Source organism: Centrocercus urophasianus, unplaced genomic scaffold, assembly GCF_019232065.1.
Source record: "Centrocercus urophasianus isolate 14NV4802_14NV808 unplaced genomic scaffold, USGS_Curo_1.0 seq_36, whole genome shotgun sequence".
Lineage (NCBI taxonomy): Eukaryota > Metazoa > Chordata > Aves > Galliformes > Phasianidae > Centrocercus > Centrocercus urophasianus.
Genome location: NW_024884933.1, coordinates 486,005 through 512,587, shown reverse-complemented (window position 1 = coordinate 512,587; position 26,583 = coordinate 486,005). Strand labels below are relative to the sequence as shown.

The 26,583-nt window shown below is 49.2% G+C and overlaps 1 protein-coding gene across 1 annotated transcript; it reads right to left on the bottom strand.

Moving 5' to 3' along the window:
• Positions 1-1,797: 1,797 nt before the first annotated feature.
• On the bottom strand, positions 1,798-26,583 carry CCDC30 (coiled-coil domain containing 30). Its single transcript, XM_042831811.1, has 25 exons — positions 26,323-26,583; positions 26,090-26,210; positions 21,263-21,453; positions 19,943-20,032; positions 19,397-19,550; positions 18,173-18,244; positions 17,037-17,152; positions 15,806-15,913; positions 15,420-15,520; positions 14,683-14,875; positions 12,003-12,101; positions 11,303-11,428; positions 9,815-9,937; positions 8,999-9,156; positions 8,142-8,388; positions 7,010-7,183; positions 6,470-6,679; positions 5,669-5,817; positions 5,098-5,245; positions 4,815-4,936; positions 4,160-4,301; positions 3,686-3,822; positions 3,260-3,374; positions 2,353-2,420; positions 1,798-2,173 (listed from the first exon to the last, which is right to left on the bottom strand). The coding sequence occupies exons 1-25, from the start codon at positions 26,581-26,583 to the stop codon at positions 1,960-1,962; spliced, it is 3,639 nt and encodes a 1,212-aa protein (XP_042687745.1). The 3' UTR covers positions 1,798-1,959.

Below are 26,583 nucleotides of genomic sequence, written 5' to 3'. Positions count from 1 at the left end.
GGGCGGAAGCTGCTGTGCGTGTGACGTCATCACGCAACGTACGTCACGTAAGGGCGCTGCGTTGCCGTCGTAGCGCCGTCTGTCCTGGGAGTCGCGGCGCGGGCTGCGGGGGCAGGGGATCAACCGGGAGGGGAGGCGGAACATCGGGCGGCTGCTGAGACGGCAGTGAGAGCGAAGCAGAGGGCGCGGAACCCGATAACCTGAACGGATCTGCGGGTTTCTCGTCGCTGTTTGCCTGCCTCTCTCCCCTTCAGCCACACGAGGGCAGCCTTACCCTCACCGCGGGCTGCTGAATCCCACCGGGAAGGGTGATGGGGCTCAGCCGCGTGTCCGCCCTTAGGGCCGCTCTGTCGAGCAGTGTTACGGTGTTGAGGAAAGGGGTGAGATCCTCAGAGGTGATGGATCCCGTCCTCTGTGTGCTTCCATTCCCTCGGTTCCAGCATTGACTCGCATTCATCTCCTGCCCGCTCAGATCTTTTCCATCCCCACTCACAGAATCACAGAATGGCCAGGGTTGAAGGGACCTCAGGGATCACGAAGTTCCAACCCCCTGCCACGTGCAGGGCCACCAACCTCCACATTTAATGCTAAACCAGGCTGCCCAGGGCCCCATCCAACCTGGCCTTGAACACCTCCAGGGATGGATGGGGCATCCACAGCCTCTCTGGGCAGCTGTTCCAGCACCTCACCACTCATAGGAAAGAACTTCCCCCTGACATCCAACCTCAATCTTCCCTGCCTCAGCTTCAAACCATTGCCCCTTGTCCTGCTGTCATTTCCCCTTTCCAAGAGTTGATTCCCCTCCTGTTTGCAGGCTCCCTTTAGGTACTGAAAGGCTGCACTGAGGTCACCCCGCAGCCTTCTTTTCTCCAAGCTGAACAAGCCCAGCTCCCCCAGCCTGTCTTCATAGGGGAGGTGCTGCAGCCCCCAATCGTCTCTGTGGCTCCTCTGGATCCTCTCCAACAGCTCCCTGTCCTTCTTGTACTCGGGGCTCCAGACCTGGACACAGTGCTGCAGATTAGGCCTCACAGGAGCAGAGCAGCAGGGGACAATCAGCTCCGTCCCTGCTGGCCTCCTCTCTTCTGATGGAGCCCGAGATACCATTTGCTCTCCCCCACAGCACCTGCCACAAACTTTTCTGCTTCCCTCTTTCCACACACAGATCCCCTCCCCACTCCCTGCGCACATCAGCTCTCCTTCCACTCCCACCCATCCGTGGGTGCATCCTTGCAGACCTTCCATTGCTGCTTGTAAGCATTCAGATCTACTCTATTTCCCTCTCTGCAGATTCAGATCCCCTCCTTTCACCACCCACGTTCCAAATTCCATTTCTTCAGCCTCTCCATCTCCCTTCTTGCTCCTTCCGGTTCCCTTTCCCCTCCTCCTTGCACTCAGAGCTCCTCCCCGCTTCCATCTGCAGCCAAATTCCTTCCTCTTCCCTCAATGGCCCTTCTCACTCCCCATACTGTGCTCAGATGCCTTCCATTCCTCTCCCTGTAAAACAGTTCTTTCCCTTCAAACCTCAGACCTTTCCTGTTCCCCTCCCTATGCTTGCACACAGCTGAAGCCAAAGCAAGCAGCACTTCAGCACAGACAGAGGGGAACGGAGAAACACGGATGCAAAGCCAAGCACAGGAAAATCTCTCCAAGTTTTATTTACAAAGTTTGCAGGGAATTTGGATTCAGGGAAACACGTGTCTCACCCCACCCCCCTTCTATTGTACTGAGTTTGTCTGCAAATTCCAGCCTCTGGGTAGGTCAGAGACGACGCGCACGCATTTATTGTTGGCTAAGTTAATTTAAAAAAAAAAAAAAAAAGCTGCTGCATAATTTAGTTACCACAGAAATCATCAAGTCATTTGGCAACACTCCCTCTTGCAATCCTTAACACTGCATGGCAACTGGAGTCCAAATCCTGGCAGCCCTGCCAGTCTGTACTTCACAAACGTCTTTCCCAGGTTAGAAGTTCTCAGAGCTCATGCTCTGACTCTCCTCCTGCAGCTGGGAGGCCGTGGTGTCTCCAGGTGAGGCTACATTCAGGTACCCAATCTCTGAAGGCTGAGAGGGGGACAAGCAGAAGGACGAATCCTGGCTCTCAGCTCCTCCTTCAGGCTTGGTGTCGTGCACGGGCTTCAGGCTGCTGAGGGAGTCTGGTGGCTCTCGTGGTGGGAAACTGAAAACACATTTCTGCTCTTAAGTCATTCTTAAAGCATTATCTGACCTCCTGCCACCCGCACAACCACAGCACACCTCTGTGAGGCAGCACAGGGCTACGAGTGAGCCCAAACGCTCCATTCCTGCCTTGTCACATGCAAGGAGAAATCCCTTCCTTCTCATTTTACCCCACAATACCTGGCACGGGGAGACGCCGACACCTTACTCTGCAGCTGTCGTTCAGAGAAGTTGGCACTCTTCAAGTCCTGGAAGGACAGAGAGGAGGTGCACGTCAGACCCTGGATGTACAGCCTTGGAGCAGAAGGCGTCCCCCACTCCAGTGCAGGTTCCCCAGCTCTACAGTGCCACTAAGCATAAATCTGTCCTTTGAGTCTGAATCTTAAGTCAAAAGCTAACAAACCCCAAAGCCCAGGTCAAGCAACCAGAAAAAAAAAAAAAAACACCACGGACTGCCATACGGGTCCTGAAAGTGCCCTTTTTCATTTATAACCACTGTTTCCAACTTGGTTTCAGTTCTAGCAGCAAATCCCAGACAAGTTCAAAGTCACCCTGGGGCTCATCATTCATTCCCCCTGGTTGCAGCCCTTCAGCTCAGGGCTCCGGAGATCCCAGGGCCCATCACTGGTGTTAAATACAGAGGTGAAGAAGGCATTAAGTGTCTCTGCTTCATCTTCATCTCCATTTGTGAGGTGACCAACCTCACTGAACAGCAGACCAATGTTTTCTTTAGTCCTTTTGCTGGTGACATGCTTGGAAAAGCTTTTTTATCAGAGAATGCTACCTGTGCTCCCAATCTCTTTACCAGTACTTCTAAGGGATGCTTTGATCACCCTTGGACTTCTCATCCTAAGTTCATTGCTTAACAAGCAAGACCAGATAGTAATCTGAGTGCCATACCAGCTACCCCACAAGTTCCTCCTCGCCAACAAGCCACTGCAGTTTGCTGCATGCTTGGCATCCCCGTTCCATCCCTGGTCCAGCCCTTCTCTGGCACTTCAACTGCAGCTGCAGACACTGATCCTCCCAGCAGGACATGGCTCCCGCCAGCTGTCTGCTGACATCAGCACAGCCCAGGGGGTCTCACCTCTGTGCTGGGAGTGTGGCTGCTCCTCAGCGCGCGCTGCGAGGGCTGCACGTGGCCAGAGAGGAGGAGTTTGCTCTCATGCAGTCGCATGTTCTCCTCATCCAGGATCTTCACTCTGGGTGTGTTGCACAAACAAGGCGCAGGTTATTTCCCTTCTGGCCCCATTATGCTTCCTAAAGGATCTTCCTCTTTCGACTTCAGATCCTTTTGCCTCCATGGACTTCAGCTGTATGCCAAGAGTTTTGCTGGGCAGAGGGCCTAATTATATCCCACAGCAATCAACAGCTCCAGCACTAATGAGCGAGGCACAATTCGGGCTTTCCTCCAGCCAAAATTAAGGATTTCTTCATAGAAAGCACATTTGCAGACACGCAAGGACGAGGCAGGCTCCCAGGGCATCCCGCTGGGACATCGCTAGGTGCCTACCTGCTCTGCAGGGCAGCAACCATAGACCTGCTGCTCCAAGGGGTCTCCTCTTGGTCAGTGATCCTCTGGAGGAGCCGCCTTCTTTCCTGGAGTAACTTCTCATTCTCAGTAGTGATCTGTGCAATCAGTGCCTTCCCCTGAGCACCGTTGCAGAAGGAAACAACCAGAAGTTACGCTTTGCTCTTCTCTATCTTCTGCAAACCTCACAGTCTCTCCCAACACACCACAGGCACCGAGGTGCCTTTCTCAGGGCTGCTTTGTCCCTTTCCAGGAGGTTTGCTAGAAGAAGTGGCTCTTACACCATCAGCTCTAACTATTCAAGCCTCCTGTCTGCCATTGCAAGGCAAGTGCACCTCTGCTGGAGCTGCTCTGCAAAGCTTACTGTGGCAATCTCCTCCTTGTAAGGAGAAGAGCTACTCTGCAGGCAGCTTTCCCTGCCTTCCTTGTGGGGAAACCCCCGATGAGTTCTTTTACCTTTTCCACTTGGAGTTTTGACTCACTGAGCTCGTTTTCAAGCTGCTTAATTCTGCTGTCCCTTTGTTTCACCTCTTGGATAAACGTTGCTTTGGCTCTGCGGATCTTGTCTTTGTGGCGGAGCTGCATTTCGTTATATTTCCTGAGGAGGCACAAACACAAAGATGTGAAACCCTTTTGTGTTTTAAGCCAAAAACGAGGCAGAAGACATTCTGCATTTACAAAGGCATCTCCAAGCCTGAACCAGGAGCTGCAGCCATCTACCAAGCTCTGTTTGTCCACACAGCTGAAGGCAGAGCGAGTGCACCGATTTCCTAGACTCCACCTTTCACTGTCACGTCTGACCATTTGGTTGTTCATTTTTTTCTTGCAAGACTGCATTAAGCACCAACCAAGTGGAAGCTGACTGAGGAAAGGACCCAAAGTATCCCCCAAACTGACTCCCAGCTTTACAAATCCCAGCCCTGGCTCTTCTGGGTTACCTCTCCGTGGATTAAGACAGATCTCTCAGTGCTACGTGTCCTAACCAGGAGAGACATGAAAGGCTGCAGAAAGTCAAATCCGGTGTCACTATCAGGCAAATAAAGAGCAGCTCCTGGGTAGTTTTGTGGGGTTTTTTTCCTGACTCCACATCCCTTCCCACTTAAGCCTTCACCTGACATACAGATCCTTCTGGTTCAGGAGACGGACTCCTTCCTCATAGAGAGCCTTGTTTTCCTCCTTCAGCAGCGAGAGTTGCTCTGAAAGCTTCTGGCTCTCCTTCTGACACTGGAGGTGCTGCAAAACAAATATTTTCTCTATTTTTGCGCATCCTTCAGCCACAGGGGCTCCCCGCCTCCTTTCAGTCTGGTCTCCAAAGCTTCTCCATCACGGGTCCCATCCACTCTGCTTCTCAGCCTCACGTTGGGTGATGAGGACACGCGTGTGCTGCAGCTCACCTCGCCCGAGTCAGTTCTCTTGTCATCTTCCAAGGCGTGCAGAGTCTTGGCCTGCAGCTCCACGTGCATCTTGGCCAGTGACGCCTCTGTCTCTTGGGAATGCCGCAGCTGCTGCCACAGCTCCTCCACCTGCTGCTCCAGGAGCTTCCTAAAAGCACATCGGCGTGACAGTGAGACGCTGACACCGAGCTCACCTCACCATCTGCCACTGCGAGCTCCAAAAACAATGCAGTGCGCTGCATGTAGCCCACATGACTCGGGGGGGAGAAAGAAATCAGTCCTGGATGTCGCCGTGTTCCAGTGCCACGCCAAAAGGTGAACGCTGGGACTGGGAGCATCGAACCCTGCGTGAACAGAGCCGTGCTGCGACGCAGCCGGACCCGCAGTGCTGGCACCCAGAGGTGAATTAGCACAGTTAATTAACTCAATTAACACTGAGGTGAATGAGCACTGCCCCAACTCACTGGGCTGGCAGGAAGGCTGCTGCACCTTCTGAGTCAGCCAAAACCCCCTCCAACCTTTCACGCTTCATAAAGAGGGAATGCTGTGGCTCTCCCCCAGCTCTGTGTACCTTTTCAGCAGCTCCTCACGGAGCTCTTGCTGCACTCGAGCTTCATTTCCTCGAGCTTCCTTCAGCTCCTCCTCCAGGAGTTTCTTGTCAGAAACACGGGCTTCTGCCAGCAGGAGTTGGTGCTGTGAATCCTTCAGCTTTTGCTGGATCTTTGAGAGCTCAGATTAAAATTGGACATGGATTAAAGTTTTCAAATTTAACAAGCTGGTATTGGAATCAAAGGAGTCACAGGAAAGGAAGATTTGCTTGCTTCTACGCAGACATACTCATTTCTGCAGCTCTTTGTTTCCAAGAGCACTCACAAAAAGCAAATCTTTTCCAATGACTCAGATTTTGGATCAGATACTGTGGCATGAATTAGCAACAATCTTCTTTTACACTTTGTGTGATCCTGCACACTTCAAAACCAAATCCAGCAATCAGTGCAGGAATCAATGCCATAAAAAAAAAATATATCAGAGTTTTTGCAACTCACCATGTTGCAAACAGCAGCAAGAGTTGTCAGTGAGAGCACAATGCAAGCTCCCTACACCTGACAGCATCCCAGCAGTATGCTCTGAAATACTGAGCTTTAGAGACAGGAGTTAAGGTAATCAATTTGCCTTCTACTGCCTTAATTACGCTCCCATTAATGACTGACGTCTTCTAAAATACACAGTCAGCCTCTCAGGCAATCTCACCCTAGCGAAATGCACTTCAGGAAATTGATTCATGAGCTGCCAGTGCATCTTCTTCTGAACTACAGCCACATAACTGCTAAAATCACCGCTGATGGTGAGTTAGTCCACCCTCATGAGTTACCTGCTTTTGTGCTTCGTACACTTTAGATTTCTCCTGCACAAGTCTCTCTTGAAAACTGCTCTGCGATTTCTCAGCCTGGGAGCACTTCAAGAGCTCTTGTTCGAGTTCTTTGACCTTCTGCTGGCTCTTCTCCCACTGTGCTGACAGAGAGGAGCACGTTTCAGTCGTGTCCAAGAGCTTTGTCTGGGCTTGCTTCAGTTCAGCTTTGACCTGAGTTTCAAAAGAAAAAGAAATCAAGTTTGCACTTCAGTATATAGAATCTGGGCAACAGGATTACCAGCTACTGAACAAGAACAAAAGCAAAATACGCCAAGCAAGCACGCCATGCTTTATTTGGAGGCAGTGCATGCATGAGAGAAACACTATTTGGTCAAATAATTTCCTGGGGAAAACTGGAGTGAGAGCAAGACATGAACAGACCCCAACATTCACCAGCCCAGACAGGGACGTAAATCAGATCCACGTGTTGAAATCAGCACTTCAGACCTCCCAGAGCTCCTGAAATAACACAACGCTTTCCTCTCCCCGCTCTCTTCCTACCTTGGTGCATTCCTGCTGAAGCAAGAGATTTTGCTTTTGTAAGTCAATGTTTTTCTCCCTTTCGTATCTCAGCTCCCTCTCAGCTGAGCTGCACAAGTTCTGCACCCGACGCAGGTCGTGCCGCAGCTGCTGCAGCCTTTCCTCCTGCTGCTGGAATCTCTCTTCAGACAGACTCTGCAGGAACAAGGATCAGGAAACAAAGCCCTGTTAAAACTAACCTGGCAAACAAAAGCAAAACAACTCGGACCCTGAGTGATTTCTGACAGCATCCCCAGTTCTGTGGCAGTCTCTAAGCGCAGGTGACACCCAGATCCACAAAGTGAGTGCTGCCAGCAGTACAGGGACAGACACACTGCCACAGCAGCCTGCACACCACGGGGTGCTCCCTCACTTCTGTTACAGGCAAATAGATTTACAGGAGCTTTCAGACATTAATTAAGCTCTTCAGCCTTGCAAGAGCACTGTACACAAACTAAAAGCCCTTCTCACATCTGCTTTATCAAAATCCTTCTTCCCAGCATCAGTTTCAGCCACCTGTTGATCTGCATTCTCTCTCTTCACCCTCTGCTCTTGGGATCAAATGAAACCTACTGAAGATCAAAGGTTCCTCCCCATGTCGTTGCCCAGCTGGCTGGAAACCCCTTTTCAGGGCTCTCATCACTTACGGATTTGTTTCCCCACCTGCTCCTATGAGGATTTCTTTCAGCACCCTCCCTACATCTTCTAACCTGCTTTGGCAAACCACATGCTTTTCTCTGCTGTCACAACCTGCTCTGACAGCACACATGGGACAGTCTTGGTATCGCTGCAGCTCTGATTCACTTTTCTGCTTTCACTCCTGCCTGCAGGCCTTCTTATCCTCAAATCTCTTCCAAACCCCCGCATGTAATCCTTGCTTATCTTAAAACTCTCCATCCTGGATGTCTTCGAAATCTCTTCTTCCTATTACATCTAAAAACGTGACAGAGAGACACGATGGCTCTGCACATTCCCCAGCAGCATACCCAAGGAAATCAGTCTCTGAGCTCTTCCTTTCTGTCAGTCCTGCAGCCCTTCAGGGACTGGCTTCCACTCCAATTTTGCCACTAAATTAGTGAAAAAAGTAGAGTGCAGATGGCAAAGCTGCCCATACCTGTTTGATGCTCCCATCTAAACCGCCTGCAGAGCTCTGTGACGTAAGAAACCTGTTGTCTCTATGGACCATGCCTTGATTCATCCTCAAGGCCTCCTCAGACGTGTTGTCACGCTGCTCCCTGGTAGTCAGGATATCTTGCTTTAGCTGGGCGATTTCTTCCAGCAGCGACTGTTTTTCTTCATTGCTCTCCTTCAGCTGCTTTTCTAGCTCCTCCCTCTTCTTGTTGCTTTCAAGTAATTCAGAACTTGAAGAAGAAATAGCACAGGAAAGTGGTAACTATATGTATCTGAGGGAAATCAGCCTCTGAGGGCTGTGAGAGCCTCATGCAGCACTCTGGGCAATAGCCAAGGCTCTCTGGAGGCTTCAAAGGGGATTTAATCCTGGGTCTATTAATTCTGGTTAAGGGTCAGACTCCCACAGACACCGATCCACAAGAGGTGTGTATCCAAAGGGTGAGCTCTCAGTCATTCATTTAGGTTACACAGCTGGGTAAAGAAGCACTTGTGTGGGTCTGTGTGGTCTGGGCTCACAAGCAGACAGGAACACTTACACCATCACCTGCTGTATGGAAGCAGGGGCTCACAGCCCCACCAAAGCCTTCTGTCTGACTTATGCTGATCCAAACTGCACGTCCCAGTGAGCTAATTTACACCTTATCCTGGGTTTGCTGAGGAGGTGCTCATTGACCAGAACTCTCTACAGAGAGCTGATTACCCGCTATCTTAGAAAAGACACAAACAGCTGTGGCCATTCCTCCCAAAAGAAACAGGGCATGAAGTTTTCAATCCACCAACTCCACCATCAGCCAGCACAGGTGAGTGGCAGAAAGCACCACAGCCCTCGTTAGGGTTTACCAGAGCTGTTCTTGTTCATCTGTCAGGTTCCGGATCTGCTCTTCCAAAAACACCACTTTGGCCACCTGCTCTTCGAACTCCTTTCCATCCATACTCACATCTTCCCGTTGCTGCTGAAGTTTGTCAACCTGCTCGTTTTCTTGGACGAGTTCAGAGACCTGCAGGGTCAGAAAACACCACCACTCATTTTCTTTGGCCTCGCCGTTCTGCAGCTCTTCTCCCCTGAGGACAAGCATACAAACCTGCATGGGAGGCAGCTGAGTGTCAGCTATCACCAAATCCCACTGCTTCACCTGATTTCACCTCCTGCTGGCTATCTCTGTTTCTCAGTGCATTATGTTGTGTGCCACATTTCTTTACAAAACTGTAGCTTACAAAGCAGCTTGCAGAAAAGGAGCAGAAGTACAAGGCATGTATTTCTCCACCCAAATCAACACAAACCTGAGGATGCTGAGGATGGCTGCCTTCCACTTCCAATGTCATCTTTGCCCCAACACCTGGCACTGACAGACCCAAAACCCAGGACACAGAACAAACATGCACTGCAAGCAGAAGGGGCAAGAACAGAAGGGATAAGGAACACACAGGGACACAGAACTCTCGACTGGAACAAGCATCTGCCTAGTCTGGTGTATCTGCTAAGCACTGGTGAGACCAAATCCAAAGCAAATGCTTCCTGAGTGTATGCTAGCACCAATATTCTGATTCCAGGTCTCATCCACACACAACTGCATTTATTTATATTGAGCAAGGCAAACAAGCAGCTTCTACACGCATCAGACACTGGAACGATGGTGATTCCTTTACACTTCTCACCTCTGTATCTAGTAGAGCATTGTCTTTCTGTAGCCTCTCGTGGGAAGCATTAATGAAATCTCTGCTTGCTGAAGTTCTTTGGACACTCTGGCTTTTAAGCTCTGGTTTTGTATTAGGCAAGCCCTGTTGAAGAATGGAGTTAGCAATGTAATATACCCCTAACTATAAGCTCAGAGAAAGTGCTTTCTCCTCTGCAACATCCAGAAATCTCTTAAAACCAAGGGAAAAAAAGAAGTTCTACTAAATGTAAGTGCTCTTTGTAGAGCATCAGTTCTTGGAACATTTCTTACATGGTCATTATTAAAACCTACAAGAACAAGAGTGCTGAGTTTTGGGCATCTGGCAAAACACTGAACAACTTCAAGTCTTGACATCCAGATGTGTATTAATCAGAACAGCCCAGAATTCATGCAGAGCTCACTCCCAGCACCCTGCTGGAAAATGATTTCTCCCACTACAGCTGCTCTAAAAAAAGAGAATTTAATGCATATGTGAAGTTCAAGGGTCCTACCAAATACATGAAGAACACTTACTACCTGCAAGCCTAACAGAGGCCATTGGATTTCACTTCATCATCCCTGTGACAGAGAAATACTTCCCTCTGCAGCTTAAGCAGAACCACAAACAAGCTTTCAAGGACAGAGGACTTTCATCACGAGTTCCCCAGGTGATGAGTGCATGGAAATATTGGGGTGCAGAGGTTAGAGTGGCTCCTCCTCCTCTTCCCACCATGTCCAAACCTGACAGCTCCTTTCACACACTGACATACAGAGTGACCCAGCCACTTTCTAACCTACTTCTCAGCAAGGCCTGGTCTGCAAGGTGAGCTTCTAACAGCACTAGGAAAGAGCTGCCCTCTAGGTAACACCATCCCTCCACAAGGCTGCGTGCAGTTCCACCAACAGTTCAGACCTCCACTGGTTTCTATTTATGTTTAACGAAGTGATGATGACTCACAGCTGGTTTAAGGTCACCCAGGGAGGGAAGAATAGCTTTGTCACAGATGCAACCACCACTACTCCTACTAAGACCTTCCCTGAGGTCCTATCTTGTGTCTGACCCAGGCTGCAGATCTGCAGCTCTTAGTTTTCAGCCTGGTTTTCAGCACCTAACCTGCCTGTGCTGAGCTCCCCAGTGAGCCTCCAGTGAAATGTGCCCTGAAGCACTCAGCAACAGGAGCAGCACTTTGGAGTCAGAGACAGCCCCCCTAAAGTAGCTGGATCTAAAACCAGCTGCCAAAAAAAGCTTTGAAACTCAGTGGACTAGAGAAAAGGGTCAGGAGAATTCAAGCAACACCACTGAAGGGCAACCATGGATGTTTTATGGAGCCAGAAAGGCATCCCTCCCCTGCAGGGGGTCCCACTTCAGGAACTACATGCAGCTCCCTCTGGAAGAGCACTGCCCACTTCCCAAACTGCAATGTTCACAGCATTCTTCCTGGGAATGCAGTGCAAACCTGTAGCTGGTACACATCTGGCTGCTCAGTACCTTCTTGTCAGCCTTCAGATCTTCTCTTAACAGCTCAAGTTCAGATGCAAGTTGTTTTCTCCATTCTCTGCGCTCTCCCAGCTGATTTCCCAACTTTTCTATTGTTTCCTGACAGCTCTGCAGCATCTGGAACAAGTGAGATCGTGAGTCACTTTCGCAGCACCACTCATCCTAGCAAAATAGAAACAAACTGCAGAAATTCCATTTTCTAGAAAGATGAGGCTGAGAAGAATGTTTCCCAAAAGCTGCCAGCAGGATTATGCCTCGAATTGCCTGAATATTTCTGGAGCATTCACCTGATGCAGGATGCCTGGGCAAGTTGATTTCCCATATACTACAAGCTTTGACTTCCCCACAAAAGAAACCTGCAGATCCCTCTGTCTAGCTGGCAAGTTACAGAACCTCAGGTCTTGATGTTCCTCTACAGCTGTAAACCTTTCGCCCCTCAGAAGGAAGCCAGTGTGCTCCTCAGCTTGTAGCAATGAAGGCAAGAAAATCTCCTAAAGAACGCTCACAGTAACGAGCTATTGTGAGTATTGGACTGGCATGTTGCATGTCTTTGGGGGAAAGCAGCTACCTGCCTGGCAGGAGCTGATGGGGTACAAATTCTCAGAAGAAACTGATAAAGAGCATTCACATGAGAGGCTCATTTAATACATTTCCAAATAAAATGACACTTTTCCTGGAGAAAACCCCTTACCTCTTGCATCTCCTGTGCTCCTTCGGATGCCTGCTCTTCCCCACTCATCTCTGTTCTGTTCTTCTGCACTTCAAGCAATTCCGTCTCTAAACTCGTGATCTTAACACACACAAATCACAGGTTAAAGCCAAACCAGCCCTTGCAAAAGGCAGTGAACTTAGCAACTTCAGAACAAATCCTACATTTGGAAGTGAGGAGTAGGGCTGGATATGGACTGCTGCCAAGACAGGCTGGCTTCAGCAGACCTTTCATCCTGCTGTTTCAAAGGCCGAGCAAGCCTGTTTTCTAATTTTACCAAGCCAGGAGTTAACAGGAACCCAGGGGGGTGAAACACTCAGGGCTCATACAGAAACCCCTTCCGTGACCAGATAACAGCCTGCAGCTCTAACAGGACGTTGGAGGGACACTGTGGGAGGGATCTCAGGAACAAAGCAAACCTGTTCTCCTCAGCCCCCCGCCAGCCTTTGCTCCCAAAGCTGATAAATCTCAATAAATCTCCATTATTTAGCTCATTTTTCTTCCAAGCCATTAACTTTTCAGTATTTGAGCTGGGCAGGTAAGTCCCATTCTAATGGCAGAACAATGCTCACATTGTGTCCCTGCGTCCCCGTTCTGTGTCAGCAACCCGTGCAGCCAGCACTTTGGTAGGTGTGCCAGAGCAGAAAAGGTTCCCAAGTCCTTTTCACACGGTGCAGCCTGGCAAACACCCACAGTGCTGTTCTCTCCAGGCTCCAATGCACTCGCCTTTGTGCAGCTCTTCCCTCACTACAGCCAGGCACCCAAAAGCCTGAGAGATGAATAATGCAGCTCTGCTGCACTCCGTCTGTACAGACAGTGCATCTAGCCAAGGTTTAGCCTTCCCTTCCATCCTGCAGACCCCTCCTCTGCTGCCATTTGTAGCCTTGCATCTCCTTGGCTGCTTGGAAGCTCCAGAGAACATCTCCTGGCCTCAGTCAGAGGGGACAAGGCTGCTCAGCCCAAGGGAGGAACTCTTGGCCAAGCAGCAAGGCCTTCAGCCAACCGAAGGAAATTGAAAGTCCCTGACAGTCTGTTTCGGGGGTAAAGCTTTCTATTCCCTACCTGCCTAGAAGCAAAAATGTTTTCTGGCTTCCCCTGCTCTCTGGCCAGAGATTAGAGGAGAAGACCTGTCCTTAGAGCTATTCAGCTGCCCAGTTGAGGTGGACTGCATGCCCTGCTAAGCAATGCTCCACAAATGCCGTGCAGCAGTGCTCCTCACAAAGCCATCTCCAGAAGGATGGAGCCCTCGTCGCACCAGGTCTAAGGATCACTCCAACAGCGGCAGCCTCAGACTGAGAAGCTTCACCCATCACTTAATCCACATTCAAGATGTCAACGGAGATGACTCAGCAGGTCTTGCAAGGAGGTCTCTGACACGGCCTCAGCTCTGGTAAATGAGATAACTACCATGGTGTTCGGATCGATGGCGTCCTAAAGACTCGCAGATTGTCACGCGCAAATAAGTGGAAATAAAGACTTTCTTAACCTTCTCAAGTCAAAGGATCCTTTGAACAGCCTTGTCCTGCTAACAGGAAAAGACCCAGATTGCCCTCGTTTGAGGGTGCCCAAAAAACCAAGCAGGACACGTTAGGAAGAAACCAGCAAGATCACCTCTTGATCATGGTGAAGCAGAGCCTCTCCAAATGCATCAGCTTCCTTAGAGCTTTTCAGAAAGTTGTGTCCAGCCATCTCTGCTCTATGCAACAGCAGATGCTGCAGGATGAGAGAAGGGGTGATGAGGAAAACCTCACTGTCCTCTCAAATCCAATAGTTTCAGAAAGGATGTCTCCAGACAACGCAGATCCTGGCCCCCATACTCCCAAGTGCTTCAGTGTTTGCAACTGACAGGTGTCCAAAACGCTGTGCTCAAGAAGTGCAACTTTTCATCACCAGCATGTTTAATTAGTGATCTTTCTTCAGATCAGGTAGCACCAGTGCCCCACAGTAACCAACTTCTTCTGCTAGGCCAGTCTGGAGAGGAATGGGGATTGACGCCAAAGCCAGGCCTTCCATCATGACCTTCTATCAGAAAAACCTCTTGCCCCTTCTGAGCCTCCAAAGAAGTCCTGGCCGCCTCAAACTTGCCCTTCAGCAGGAACTGAGGGCAGCAGCAACATCCATCCAAGGTGGAAATGCACCTCCTCAAGGAGCTTGATGTGGAGCTCTGTAAAGAGTACTCTGTAAAGATATCCGGGACAGCCTCTCAGGGGAAATAAATGCTTCCAAGACACAAGAGGCTCAAAGGAAATACCTTCAGAGAAAACATCACGCAATTCAAATTTGAATCGCAAAGGCTTTGCTTCAGCTCAGACAAGAAACTGAAGGTTGCACAGCCCAGGCATACAGAAGGGCTGTTTGTGAAAGGAACGTTGCCTGATCTTGCGGGTGCAGGACAACAAATTAGCTTGTTAACAGTGCTTGTTCAAGTGCCAAAAAGGGAGAAGCTGGAAAATGCTGCTGTATTTCCTTAGGGGTGTGCATACCTCCGAGCAAGTGTCAATATCGTATGAGCGACAGACTTTGCAGGTAGTGTTTCTTGTCAAACTACACAAAGCAGCATGCAGCTGTAGGTCCAGCATCATTTTATTTTACCAATCCATACGCAGAGAAGACAAGCAGCTAGAATCAAAACCAAACAGCATTTCTCCCATTCCTTACTTACTTTCCGGTGAAGTCCCTCCACCTCACTCTCAAACTGTTCCTTGTCCTGCTTTGTTTGGATCTGTGTCTCTCCCAGAATTGATTCCAGCTCTTCATTGCGCTCTACCAAATCCTCGTGCTCCTGCTCAAGTTTGTGCAGCTTGTGAAGGAGCTGTGAATTCCTGCCCTCGATGTTTTCAATCACTTCTCGACACCTGCACAACAACAACAAACATCACCAAGACTGGAACTGCTGTGTGGGATGGGATCAGACAATCCTTTCCTCCTTGAAGCCCTTAGAAGAGGCTTAGCAGCAGCACATCCTGAGCAGGCCACCTGAGAATGAAGCTTTGTCTTCCCTTAAAATCCCAGTTAATGTATTTAAGTGTGAAAGCCAAGTGTCTCTGTACATCCCCTGAACAGCAATCAAATCCAGAGAAAACCCTCCCAGCAGCAAAACAATTTCAAAAACAACACTTCTGCCTGCAGGGAGCCACAAAAACCTGACATCTACTCTTTTAGGAAAGCAGAAAACAGGAGAAAGTGCCAGAAAACAGCCTGCATTCTTGATACACATCCACTCAGGACTGCATTACCTCCAAACTTTCTAATTCAAGAGCAAAGAAACAAAGCTGGTACCAAAGGATACTCGAATGAACCCAACTCTTAAATGCACTCTGTAGGACAGAGTAACAGCAACCAGAATGCAAAATAAGCCATCCAAAAAGACAATGTATTAAGGATTTCTACATTGCAAACCTTTTATGAAGAGTTTCACTACCCTGACATCTGTCTTCTTGATCTGAGCCAGCTTTGCCTGTAATGCAATCCCCTTCAGCTTTCCCTTCATCCTTTGTGCCCTGTGTATCAAGAAAAAATGAAAAGTTAGCGTGCAATTAAGACAAATATCTTGGCATGATGTGATTTTAAAGCTGCCCAAGTCTCTAACAAATGAATGGGACACAAGCTACATCTGCCTGTACTAAGATAATCCACCAGCCATAAGAGTAAAACCCCCCAGACCTGTAACGACTGGGAAGGCAGCAGTGGGCATTAGCTTACACCAACAGATTGCTCTACACATCTACACACACACAGAAAGGATCTGCTTTCTGTGATGGCAAACAAAAGGCACTTGAAAATACCTGCAGTGAACAAGCTGCAACTTCTTCAGTCTTGCCTGGTGTGGGCAGGGGGAATCCTCGTTTCTCGCCCTTTTGATACTCGCTGATCTCCTCTTTCAGCTGTTCAACCTTCAAAATAAAAACACTCGTACTTTTGGTGGATGTTCATCTCTCTGCCTTATGGGATTAAGATCCTCCTCAAGCTGATAAACTGAAGATTTATTAATATTAATTGCTCAGCTTGAGGGACTGCTGAGCTCACACGGCTGGTACCGCCAGGCGGCCTCAGCCCAGCGAGGTGGAAGCATGGGAGGTCAGCATGCAGCTCCCCCACTGCCCATGCTGCTCTCAGACAGAAAAATGACTTCAGGACACACAGCTCCCATGGCTCACAACAAAGTCTGCTCGCAGCTTTCACAGGTTAGAATGACAGCTCTCTCATCAACAGCTAAACCTCATCTTCCTAAGAAACAAAGATCTTAGACTTCAGCTTGACAACACGTTTGGCTGGAAGTGATCTCAGTCTGGCTACGTTCCTTTTTTGCATTGAGAAGTCAATCTCAAATCTTAGATGCATCTCTGGTATCTATATACTTACGTGTGCACGGACAGACTGCCCTGTAAATCCAAGTTTCAGATGACAGCATAACTCTAAGAGTCAGCATGTTTTGAATGCAAGGAGCAGAACTGCATACTAAAAGTTTGAAGTCCTCAAATGTTAATAAATCTCATTCAAGAAAGTAAGTCCTTGATACTGTCTGGAAGAGATGGGCACAGTATTCTCAATGATACTTACATTATTTTAAAACTACTAGCTTTAATCCAGGAGAACAGCGAGATGTGGGATGACATAAATAAAACTCCTGAGAACCAGCTGTAGGCTGCTGAACAACTACTAGGGAATCTGAGAGCTAAGGACAGAGGCAAAACCTGTGCCAAATCAGACTTTATATTCACTCCCCACTGGCCACCTCACTAAGGAAATATCCTATTGAGAAAGATTGCTGCATTCAGAGAATTCTAATCTCATTATGTGAACCATTTAACTAAGAGCAGTGATTCTGACTCTGGATGTTTGTGAGCCACGTGACATCAGAACTGCAGTTCTGGAAAGACTCACAGCAAAGAGAAGGGAAACACAGAGGCAGAGCAGGGAAAGGAGTCCAGCTGAACATCAGCAGTCAGCCCAGGAATGCCAGCTGTCAGCAGCCTGCTGACCCAGAGAGCAAGCCAGAACTGGACGGGCACTCACCAGATCAAGGAATGTCTTTCTTTCCAAGTCGAGTGTTTGGACCCTCGCACGCAGCGCCAGGATTTCCTTGTCCAGCCTGCTGTTGTGCTCCATGGCCTTCTGCAGCTCCGTCCTGTCTGGACACAGCACATGGACTGGTCACCAGCTCTAACACTGCCTCAGCCCTTCGCCTCCAGCAAGCTCAGAGCAGAGCTATCACACGAATTTCTGAAACTGCACTGCCCTTACGCACAGCTGTGTGACAGCAGAGTGCGCACAGACGCACGTGGGAGCACAGTTCTCTCACTCAGACAGAGGTTTATGATGCTGGAGATCCAAGTTTGATGCCAGCACTATCAAGCTGTGCCACCTTTACTGCAGGAGCACAGCAGTCTCGAGTTGAAATCCCCCAGCCATCCACCACACGAGCTATGCTCTATTTCCAGTTACAGCCAGAATCAGCAGCACGGACAAACCTGGTGCCTGCCCACAAAACGTACTTCAGAGTAAAACAGTTTGGAAGAAGTTTCCTTATGAGTGAAAACTTACATGACATTCACTATTTGCTATGAGCAGAGAGAGAACCTCACTATTAATGTATTGCTATCTAGGACATGATGAATAGATGGCCATAAAAGCCTGAATCAATAAGCACGTGTAACCATCAGATGAATTAACACAGAGCAGTATTTCACCTGCAAGAAACAGGAGAATATGTCTGTATGGGGAGCACAGTGATAGCAGTGGGTCTAACAAGTGCATGCACACTGCTCTGCTACTCCTAAGTGTAACCAGTGGGAAACCAGTTTTCCTTAAAGAAACGAACAAAGATTTTTCCCTTTTCAGCTTAAACTTGGCTTTTCCTCAGACAAAACTAAAACTATACCCAGTGTCTTCATTCCAATCCAGCAAAAAACAACAACAACAACAACAAAAAAAACTAACCATAACCTCAAATTCCACTTCCAAGCAAGGACTGTGCAATTGGATTTTCACTTTCTGTAATTTGAAATGAAAAAAAAAAAAAAAAAAAAAAATACAAAAAACAAGAAAAGCCTTCTATCAAAGCCTTCATTTGGCCAAAAAGCCTGTTTTATTGCTAAGGAAAGCCTTAATATGATTTTGGATCTCCTCTGCTTGTGAGTTGGGTGACTTACCACTCTGCCTCCATTCATCCATGCCTTCTCCCTGGCTCCCAGAATCTTGCAGCACTGACCACGGGGCAGCTCCTGTAAGAATAGGAAAGACAGTTTTGCTCTGGTTACAGGTTTCTGAACACAAAACTCAACAGCATTGTTGATGCACTTCTCTGTTAAATATAAATTTGTAAGAAAAAGAGTCAGTCAAGGGGTGTGCAGCTAAACCACTTTAAACCAGTGATTTAAGATCTCTAATCTCCATCACTAAAGACTCAATACTGGGGCTACAAACTGCCCAGGAGCAATCTTGTATTTTCCCATTAACACAACAGGCAGCTGCAGGTTGAATCAAAATACACTGCTCCAGTGGAGCCTTACTGAATAGAAACAAAATGTCTGATCTTCAAAGAATCTGTTTATTCATGGCTCTGCAGCTCACAGGGAAGAGAAGGCATGCAGGACAGAAAGCATGGGGAGAACTCACTCATCTTGCTCTCTAATATAGCACAGTAAACCACACAGACGTAGCAAGCATCAAACCCTTACTCACAGTTTGGAAAGCCTTAGATTCATTTGATACTTAGGGAGATCCACTGAGAGGAGTCATGCTGCATCCCGTCCGAAATCTGGGGAAGCAGTGCCCTTTGCAGGCTGCAGCACAGCACATCACTGTGCCCGCAGACGCACGCGTGTCAGTCGATACCAGAGCAGACAACTGCAGAGCGCTCGTTTCAGTGCCCCTGATTGAAAAGCTGTAACGATGGGTTTGGAGGCTAGGAGGGTTAGGGACACATCTGAACATTGTGAAAGCTGCAAGGTTAGAATCACGATCTGTGATTCGCACAGCAACACTGCCCAGGTGCTAGCAGTGTCCTTGAGCAAGCTAATTGCTGCAAATGCTGGCATTCCCTATCACAGAGCTGGGGACAACTGGAGGAGCCCAGAGAAAAAGCTTCTAGGGGCCGTGTTTTGCTGGGGGGGCTCCTGCAGGATGCAGCAGGGAAGCATCTGGCTTGAGGCATTGTACCCAGAAAAACAGGGTTTCATCCTGACTGCATTTACTGGATGCATTCAGATCTCAGAACCGGAGTAAAAATCTGACACTGATTTTTTCACATTACAGGCAGGACAGCCTTTCTCCAACTATCCTACCAAGGAAGTGCAAGGCTTGCAGTGAACAGGGCTGGGCTAAATGCCAGCTAGTAACAAGGAGTGGCACGCAGCCACAATAGGAGCTCTTACCTACTCTGCTCTGCTCCTTTCCTTGTGCAGCCAGCTCATCTGTCAGCCTCTGGATCTCTTTGTGAGCCATCAGCAGCCTCTGTGTGGCCTCATCCAGGTCTTGTTCTACTCTCAAACGTGATGCCCGCTCCCTCTCCAGCTCTTTCCTGTAGGGCTGAAACACACAAGCTAGTGCTGCAATGGAAGTGAGATGACTCTCACAGTGACCACAGATGGCTCCATGCTCCTCCTGACCCACTGGAACAGTACTGGCCACACAAACAGAGCTTATAGAGGCATGTTGCAAGAGGAACATGCCAAAATGCAAACATCAGATGGTGTGCCATGCCTGTTTCCTACAGAGCTCTGCTTTTCCCCCCTCGAAACGATGCAGTCCACTAAGTAGCACCAACCTGACACGATTGCACTGGCTGTGTTTCCAAGCTCACCCACACCTCACCAGCACAAATCTCTAAGTAACCTCACAGTGTGCTGAAGAGCAGACCCACTGCTTGAAATCTCACCTACGTGCCATGCCATCAAGCAATTAATATGTCAATGTATTACCTCGTTTACTGCATCTTCAGTGTGCTGCATGGATTCACACTGTTGCTGGAGTTCATCTTCCAACTCCTGATGAATGTGAGCAAATTCATCCTTGCACAGAAAGAAATTTTTAAAAATCAGCACAAGAAGGCATGTTGCCATGCATCCCTGGGCACCAGCACATTGCATTTTCAGTTTTAACGTGCCTTGATTAGCAGGTGCTATAATCACACCTTAATAAGAACAGGTTTCAATCAGAGATATCCCACATCCCTGCAAAAATACCTCATATGTGTCAGAGACAGCTACACGAAAATGCACGTCTACACCCAGACTTTTCTGGGCTTCCAGCATAAGAGTGAACAAGCATGAAGCAGCTCTTTTGAGGATTAGAAAGATTACGTGTTCCAGTTAAAAGGTTAACTGCTCTATTACCTTGAACCACCGTGGTGGCTCTCATGATTGTGTAGAATGTGTGTGATGCTCCCAAAGAGAGCAGAGTGCTTAACCAGCAGCTTCCATCTTACAAGCATGAACATCAATGCAGAATTCCTGTTCTAGCCCTTCTTGCAGTCATGCTCCCTGCCTGCTTGCTCTTTGAAGTGATGGATGGAACCTGCCCCTACATCTAACAGGGGTAAGCATCAGCTGCATCTTCAGAAGCAGGAGCTCCATGCAGGATGGCCTGGATTCAACATCAGACTTACAAGCATCTGCATCCTTCAGCTGACGTGGCTCTATTTCTCTTATCAGTCGTCACACTGAAGGAAGAGTGAATCTGATCACAGTGGGTGAATGCCCAGGGCAGGTGTGGTTAACTGGCATTTCACTGGTGAGCTACAGCTCTGCTTCCTCCTAACCAGGTTAAGTTTTATTACAGTGCTTCACAAGAAAAAAAGACAACTTTCTGCAATTGTTTGTATCAAGTGGCAAGAAAGTCACAGGCAGATCACTCAGGATTTGCAGAGAGACATTTCCTATTAGGTAGTGGGAGGCAGCACCTCAGGGAGCTCTTCCCTGCAGGTTTTTTTGCTTCTGAGGAAGATACCTACACCCGAAGGTGCTTTTGGACCAGGAGTGACAACCAACCCCACAACAGCAAGGCAGGAACTCTAACTAGAAATAAGATAGCCCTGCTTATCATCCCTGTGTAAGATGTGAGAGCAAATCAAACAGAGAAACACAAGTGTGAAACCTACTAAAAAAAAAAAAAAAAAAGAATCAGTGTGAACACAGAGAATTTGCAGAATCTTACTTAAAAAGAAACGACCAAAGACATTCTCTGACATTCTCTTCCCCAGCAGGCTTTCCATCAGCCCGAGCAGCTGAAGCAGGGCGTACCTGAAGCTGTGCAGCACACAGCCTGCTGACACAACTGTGCGAGTTCAACTTCTCATCTGCAACCTGCAGTTTCTCCAGCAGCGCCGTTCTTTCCACCAGTAAATAAGCAATCTGCTCACTGGCATTACTGTGAGCTATTTCTGACAAGCCTTCCTGTTCCAGCATCTCCTGGACCTCCTTCAGCTGGGCTTCTGCAAGGCAAGGCTTTCTGTGAGCACAGGAGGAAAGGAAGCCCGATGATCCCTTGTGGATCCCAGCTCCACCAAGTGCTCCCTTTCACAACAGCCCCAGTTTCTCCCCATACCCTTCAAAGGCTCGTAGAACTTTTAGTCTCTCCACCTGCTTTCCAGATCCCTTGCTCCCGCCCTAATCCCACTGTCCTGATGTTCCTGCTCATACCCACTGCCCACAAGCAATAGGACTGTCTGCATCTGAGTTTTCTCACCCTTAAGAGGGGTGAGTTATTCAGGCCATTTCCCTCTACCCAGCAGCTCAGCTTCACCAACCTCGTTATCCTTGAGCCTCTTAACTCCTAACACAGTTCAGTGGGAACTAAACAACAGATTAGAAAGGTCTCAAGATAAAGAAAACAGGGGCAGGCGATGACAAACATTTTCTTTGAAAGAGCAGACAAAATGCCACGTTGCTCAGCGTGCAGTGAGGACGTGGATCTGAGCAGCGCTTTTTTCCCCCATGCACATTCATCCAAAACCAGCTGTAATCCCACAGACTTCTTCTAGTAACCTCCAAGGCCTCTCCTGTAGGATTAAAGGTGTAAAAATCCCTTTTAGAATCTAACTGACAGCTCTTCACCATTTCTCCCAAAGTTCCAGCTGGAAAGACTGCACTGGGAAAGACTTCAATGGCTTTCAAAGCAAATGGAGTGTAACGGCGTTGCCAAGAGAAGCTGGTGCTTGGTTATGGCTAAGTACTGTGGTGTGTAGGCCAGAGTTGCTCATTTCTCATCAACCTCGCAATCACTTTTCCTCCAGTAATTTGATGAATATGAAGAAAACAACCATCTCTCCTAATTTCTAGCCCAAACTAGATGATAAAAGTTGACACGTGCTCTCAGATGGGAATCGAGAGGAGCTGTGGGTTCGTATGGAGGAAGAAGGGATGCTCACACTGTCGTGCTGCTTAAAAAACTAAACATTGGAAGTGCAACAAGCATTTCTAGTACTCTTAGGACAGTTACACTGCTCTGGACACGTCTGCTCCACACTCCTACTCTCTGGGTTTAACAGGGGACCCAAGGCAATCGCACCCTACGGCTCAAATCAATGCCATGTTTCCACTCTGCATTTTGCAGCCAGCCTGTTCAGCCCTATGAATGGAAAACACCCTGAGGTTTCCCCTTCGCCCTCCCTGTGGTTATGAATTACAGTTTGTTTCACAAAGAGGTCAAATACAGCTCATTTGCTGCTTCCCTCTTTGAAGCAAACCACAAAATATTGCATTTTGTGGTTTAGTTTGAAAAACTAACTCACCCCTTGCTCCATAAGCATTAGGAAGAACCTACAGTTCATACTGAATCAAAAAGCCCACCTAACACCCAACGTGCCCTACAGATTCCTGCCATGGCTTTGCCAAATCCCACCTGTGCTCCCAGTCAGGGTTGCAGCTCCTCTGAAAGCTGCTCTGATACACAGCCCTGACAGCTCTGACCTCCTGCAGCTGCTTCTTGGCTGGCAGTTTTGCTTGAAGGTACCTGAATCATAGAATGGCCTGGGTTGAAAAGGACCACAGCACTCATCTCGTTTCAACCCCCTGCCACAGGCAGGGTCGCCAACCACCAGACCAGGCTGCCCAGAGCCACATCCAGCCTGGCCTTGAATGCCTCCAGGGATAGGGCATCAATTTGCCTTCCACCCAATCTGCAAAAATGACACTACATGATTTAGCCTGTGGCAAGAGGATCTGGACATTTTACACAGGCTGAAGAAAGAAAGATTTGAGAGGATGAGGGCAGCCTGCTGTTTATAGCACAGACTGCTGCTTGTAAATCCTCCTGATTTCTCACCAGCATCTCCCAAAGCCTTCTCCACCATACTCATGCTTGAGGACAGCAAACATCCTCTATGATCAGTGTCATGGCAGCACACTGATGCATTCCCACTGCACAGCCACTTCTTTGGAAGCACGCTTTGTATTCGCAAAGTTGCCTTGCTTTCACAAGGTTTCCCTCCCTGCCACACAGGCACAAGCCATTCACAGCTATCACACCCACAACAGGAACTCATCCATGCTGCCTACACGTGAGCAATGCAGCTATTACAACAAACAGGCTACAACTATTCTGTTTGTTTCGCTCTTAAATCACAGTAGGCTCCAACTGCATTGTGTTTTACTGCTGGTACATTTGTTTTTCATAAAAGCTTTGGTAATTCAGTGCATGAGTTATCGATCTGCCCTCCAAAAACACGGAGGCACACGAGATGAGAACCATCAGAAATGGATTATGAGCTGCCTCGAGGACAGGAAAAATTTAAATCTGGGCAGAGGTACCAAATGAGGTGAAGCTGCATCAATAGCTCAACACAAAACCAGGCATGGCTACAGTGATTCTCCAGGCCCAGTCCTCTGGACTCGCCTTACTCACATTTCTGTTTAACAACCCCAGGGGGCTGGGGGCCTTCCTTTTCACAAGACCCCTTCTCCAGCCCTGTTTTGATAAAGCCTGATCTGCAGTATCATCTTGTCCCTCCTACAGAGAAACAAAACAAAACATGAGGCACAGTGAGACCTGGAGGACACCCAGCCTCTACATCCAGGCCCTCTGCCTGCCCTACACCCACAGCACTTGGGAGGAATCATCTGGGCTGGTTTGCACACATTCCAGCAAAAAGCAGAGGCCCAGGGAACAGAGCCAGCAGAGATGCAGCTCCAAACCCTGCAGCCACACAACGGGCAGCAGAGGCACAGAGACAGAGATGGGCAGCGTTCTTTGTAAAGGAGGAAGAATAACTGGGGACGGACCAGAAGGGAAAAAGAAAAGTGGTAGAAAAAAAAAAAAAATACAGCCCAAGAAATAACCCTCATGAACTACAAGCAGCTGAGGCACATCCTGTCCAGAGCCACAGATGTCCAGCTGGAGTGAGCATTGAGAACATGAGCACCCACCCCCCAGGCTGAGCTTTCAGAGGGAAAGGCTGACATGCAGCCACAAACATTCCAGGACCCAGGACACAGCTACTGGGGTATTCCACAGCCTCCAATTCAAAGCTGCTCCCACACATGAGACAGCAAAGCTGCAGTCCTCCAGCTAAGCCCCAGCACATAAAAGTGCTGTACAGCCACAGAAAGCCCTCATGGATGGTGGGCTGAGAGCAACCTGGTCTCAAATAGCAAGCAATGGGGACAGAACTCAGTTTTCATCTGAATGTTAATCACTGCCCAACAGCCATGAGAATCCTTAAAAAACACAAAAAGTGGAAAAGAGCAGAGCCAGCAAGGAGAAATAAATTCCAACAAAGCTTTGGAGATGTTTCCATCTCCTGCCTGCCACCTGGTGGGGAAGATGAGGGGAAAAAAATCTGTAAAGTTTTCTACCACAGCGACGCTTGCAAGAAGTCACTCCATCATTACAAACCCCTGTGCTGGTTGCAGCAGCAAGTGGCTCCAGGAAACCAAGGGGCCACAGAGCAGTGAGATTTTCAGACTGGGCTAAACTCACCTGTCTTGTACAGTCACACTGTCAGACATGTTCCCTAAGATCTGCAGGCCGCCCAGAACCAACTCTCAAAAAAGCAATTAACTTCCCCAAACTCCTGTATCTTTGCCCAAAATGAAGTGCACATAACAAAGAAACTGTTCCAGCTGTGCTTCTCACCCCACCTTCACCACAGACCCAGGATAAGGCACAGCACGGAAGGAAGAGCTAATGGTAAGAACATGCTCAAAAGAAGACGGGAGTAAGTCAAGAAAGGAGTGACCTTATGTTTGAGAGAAAAGCAAATTATTTAAAGGAAGAGACTATATTCCAAACAAAATGATGGCACTGAAGTAAACACAAACCACAGGGTTTGAACTGCTAATGCGAATACACAGGTGTCCTACAAAGTTTTCTTTAAATAAATGGGCCTTCTCTAGACCAAATCCAATGGCAAAGCTGCTCCACCACTTCTAGCAGGAACACAGCTCAGCACTCGGCTGAGGGGTTTGTTGTCAGTTAGCTCAGGGTTGGGGATGCACAGAGAGGTGGTGGTGCCCTGGAGAGGGACTGGAGGGGCTCTGAGCACCTGATGGAGCTGTGGCTTGGACCAAATGACCTGCACACCACTGAAAAGAACCTGGCATCATTCGTTAGACACCTGCCCTGTGATACAAACATTGCTGAGATTCTCTAAGCAGATCCAGGGCTCTCAGCCTTTCCTCATGCAGGAGATGCTCCAGGCCCCGATCTCTCTGTAGCCCTGCTGGGCTCTCCCCAGCAGTTCCCTGCCTGCCTTGAACTGGGCAGCCCAGCACTGGGCCCAGTGCTCCGGATGTGGCCTCCCCAGGGCAGAGCAGAGGGGAGGAGAACCTCCCTCGTTCTGCAGGCCACGCTCTGTGCAATGCACCCCGGGTGCCATTGGCTCAAGAACGCCCTGCTGGCTCATGGTCAGCCTGTGGCCACCAGGACACCCAGGTCCTTCTCAGCAGAGCTCCTCTCCAGCCACATCAGTGCAGGTCAGGGGCTGCATACGCAGTTATTCCTCCACATCTGCTGAACTTCACGCTCACCCTAATTGAACCTCATCAAATTCTTCTACGCCCAAACATCACCAGTCTCACAAAGCCCCGCAGGAAAGCTGCCCGCACCCCTGCCGCGCAGCGCTGGATTACCGTGCTGCAGCCGCAGCCGCGCCAGCTCCGTCCCGAGCCGCTCGTTCTCCCGCTCGCACTCCGCGATGGCCGCATCCCGCTCCCGACTCAGCCCGCGGACGTGACCCACGTAACGCTCCACCTGGGGACGCAGCTCCGTGAGCCCCTTCCAGCCCCGGCCGTCCCGCGATTCCAGCCTCTCTCCCTTCCCCGCCGTCTCTCTCGGGGCAGAGCCCAGCCATTTCATCCCTTACTTCTCTCAACTCCTCGGCCCGCCGCCGCTCCGCGTCCCCCAACCGCGCCTCGGCGCGCCGCAGCAGCCGCCAGGCCAGACACAGCTGCTCCTCCGCCGGGTCGCCAGGATCCGCGCCCTCCGCACGCAGCCAGCGCCGGACGTCCTCCGCCGGTACCGGCGGCTCCGCCTGCAGGGAAGCGATACCCGCCGTGAGCGACGCGCTGCCGGCACCCGCCCACGGAGCCCGGGAACTCACCGGCGCGGCGACCGCCGCCTCCAT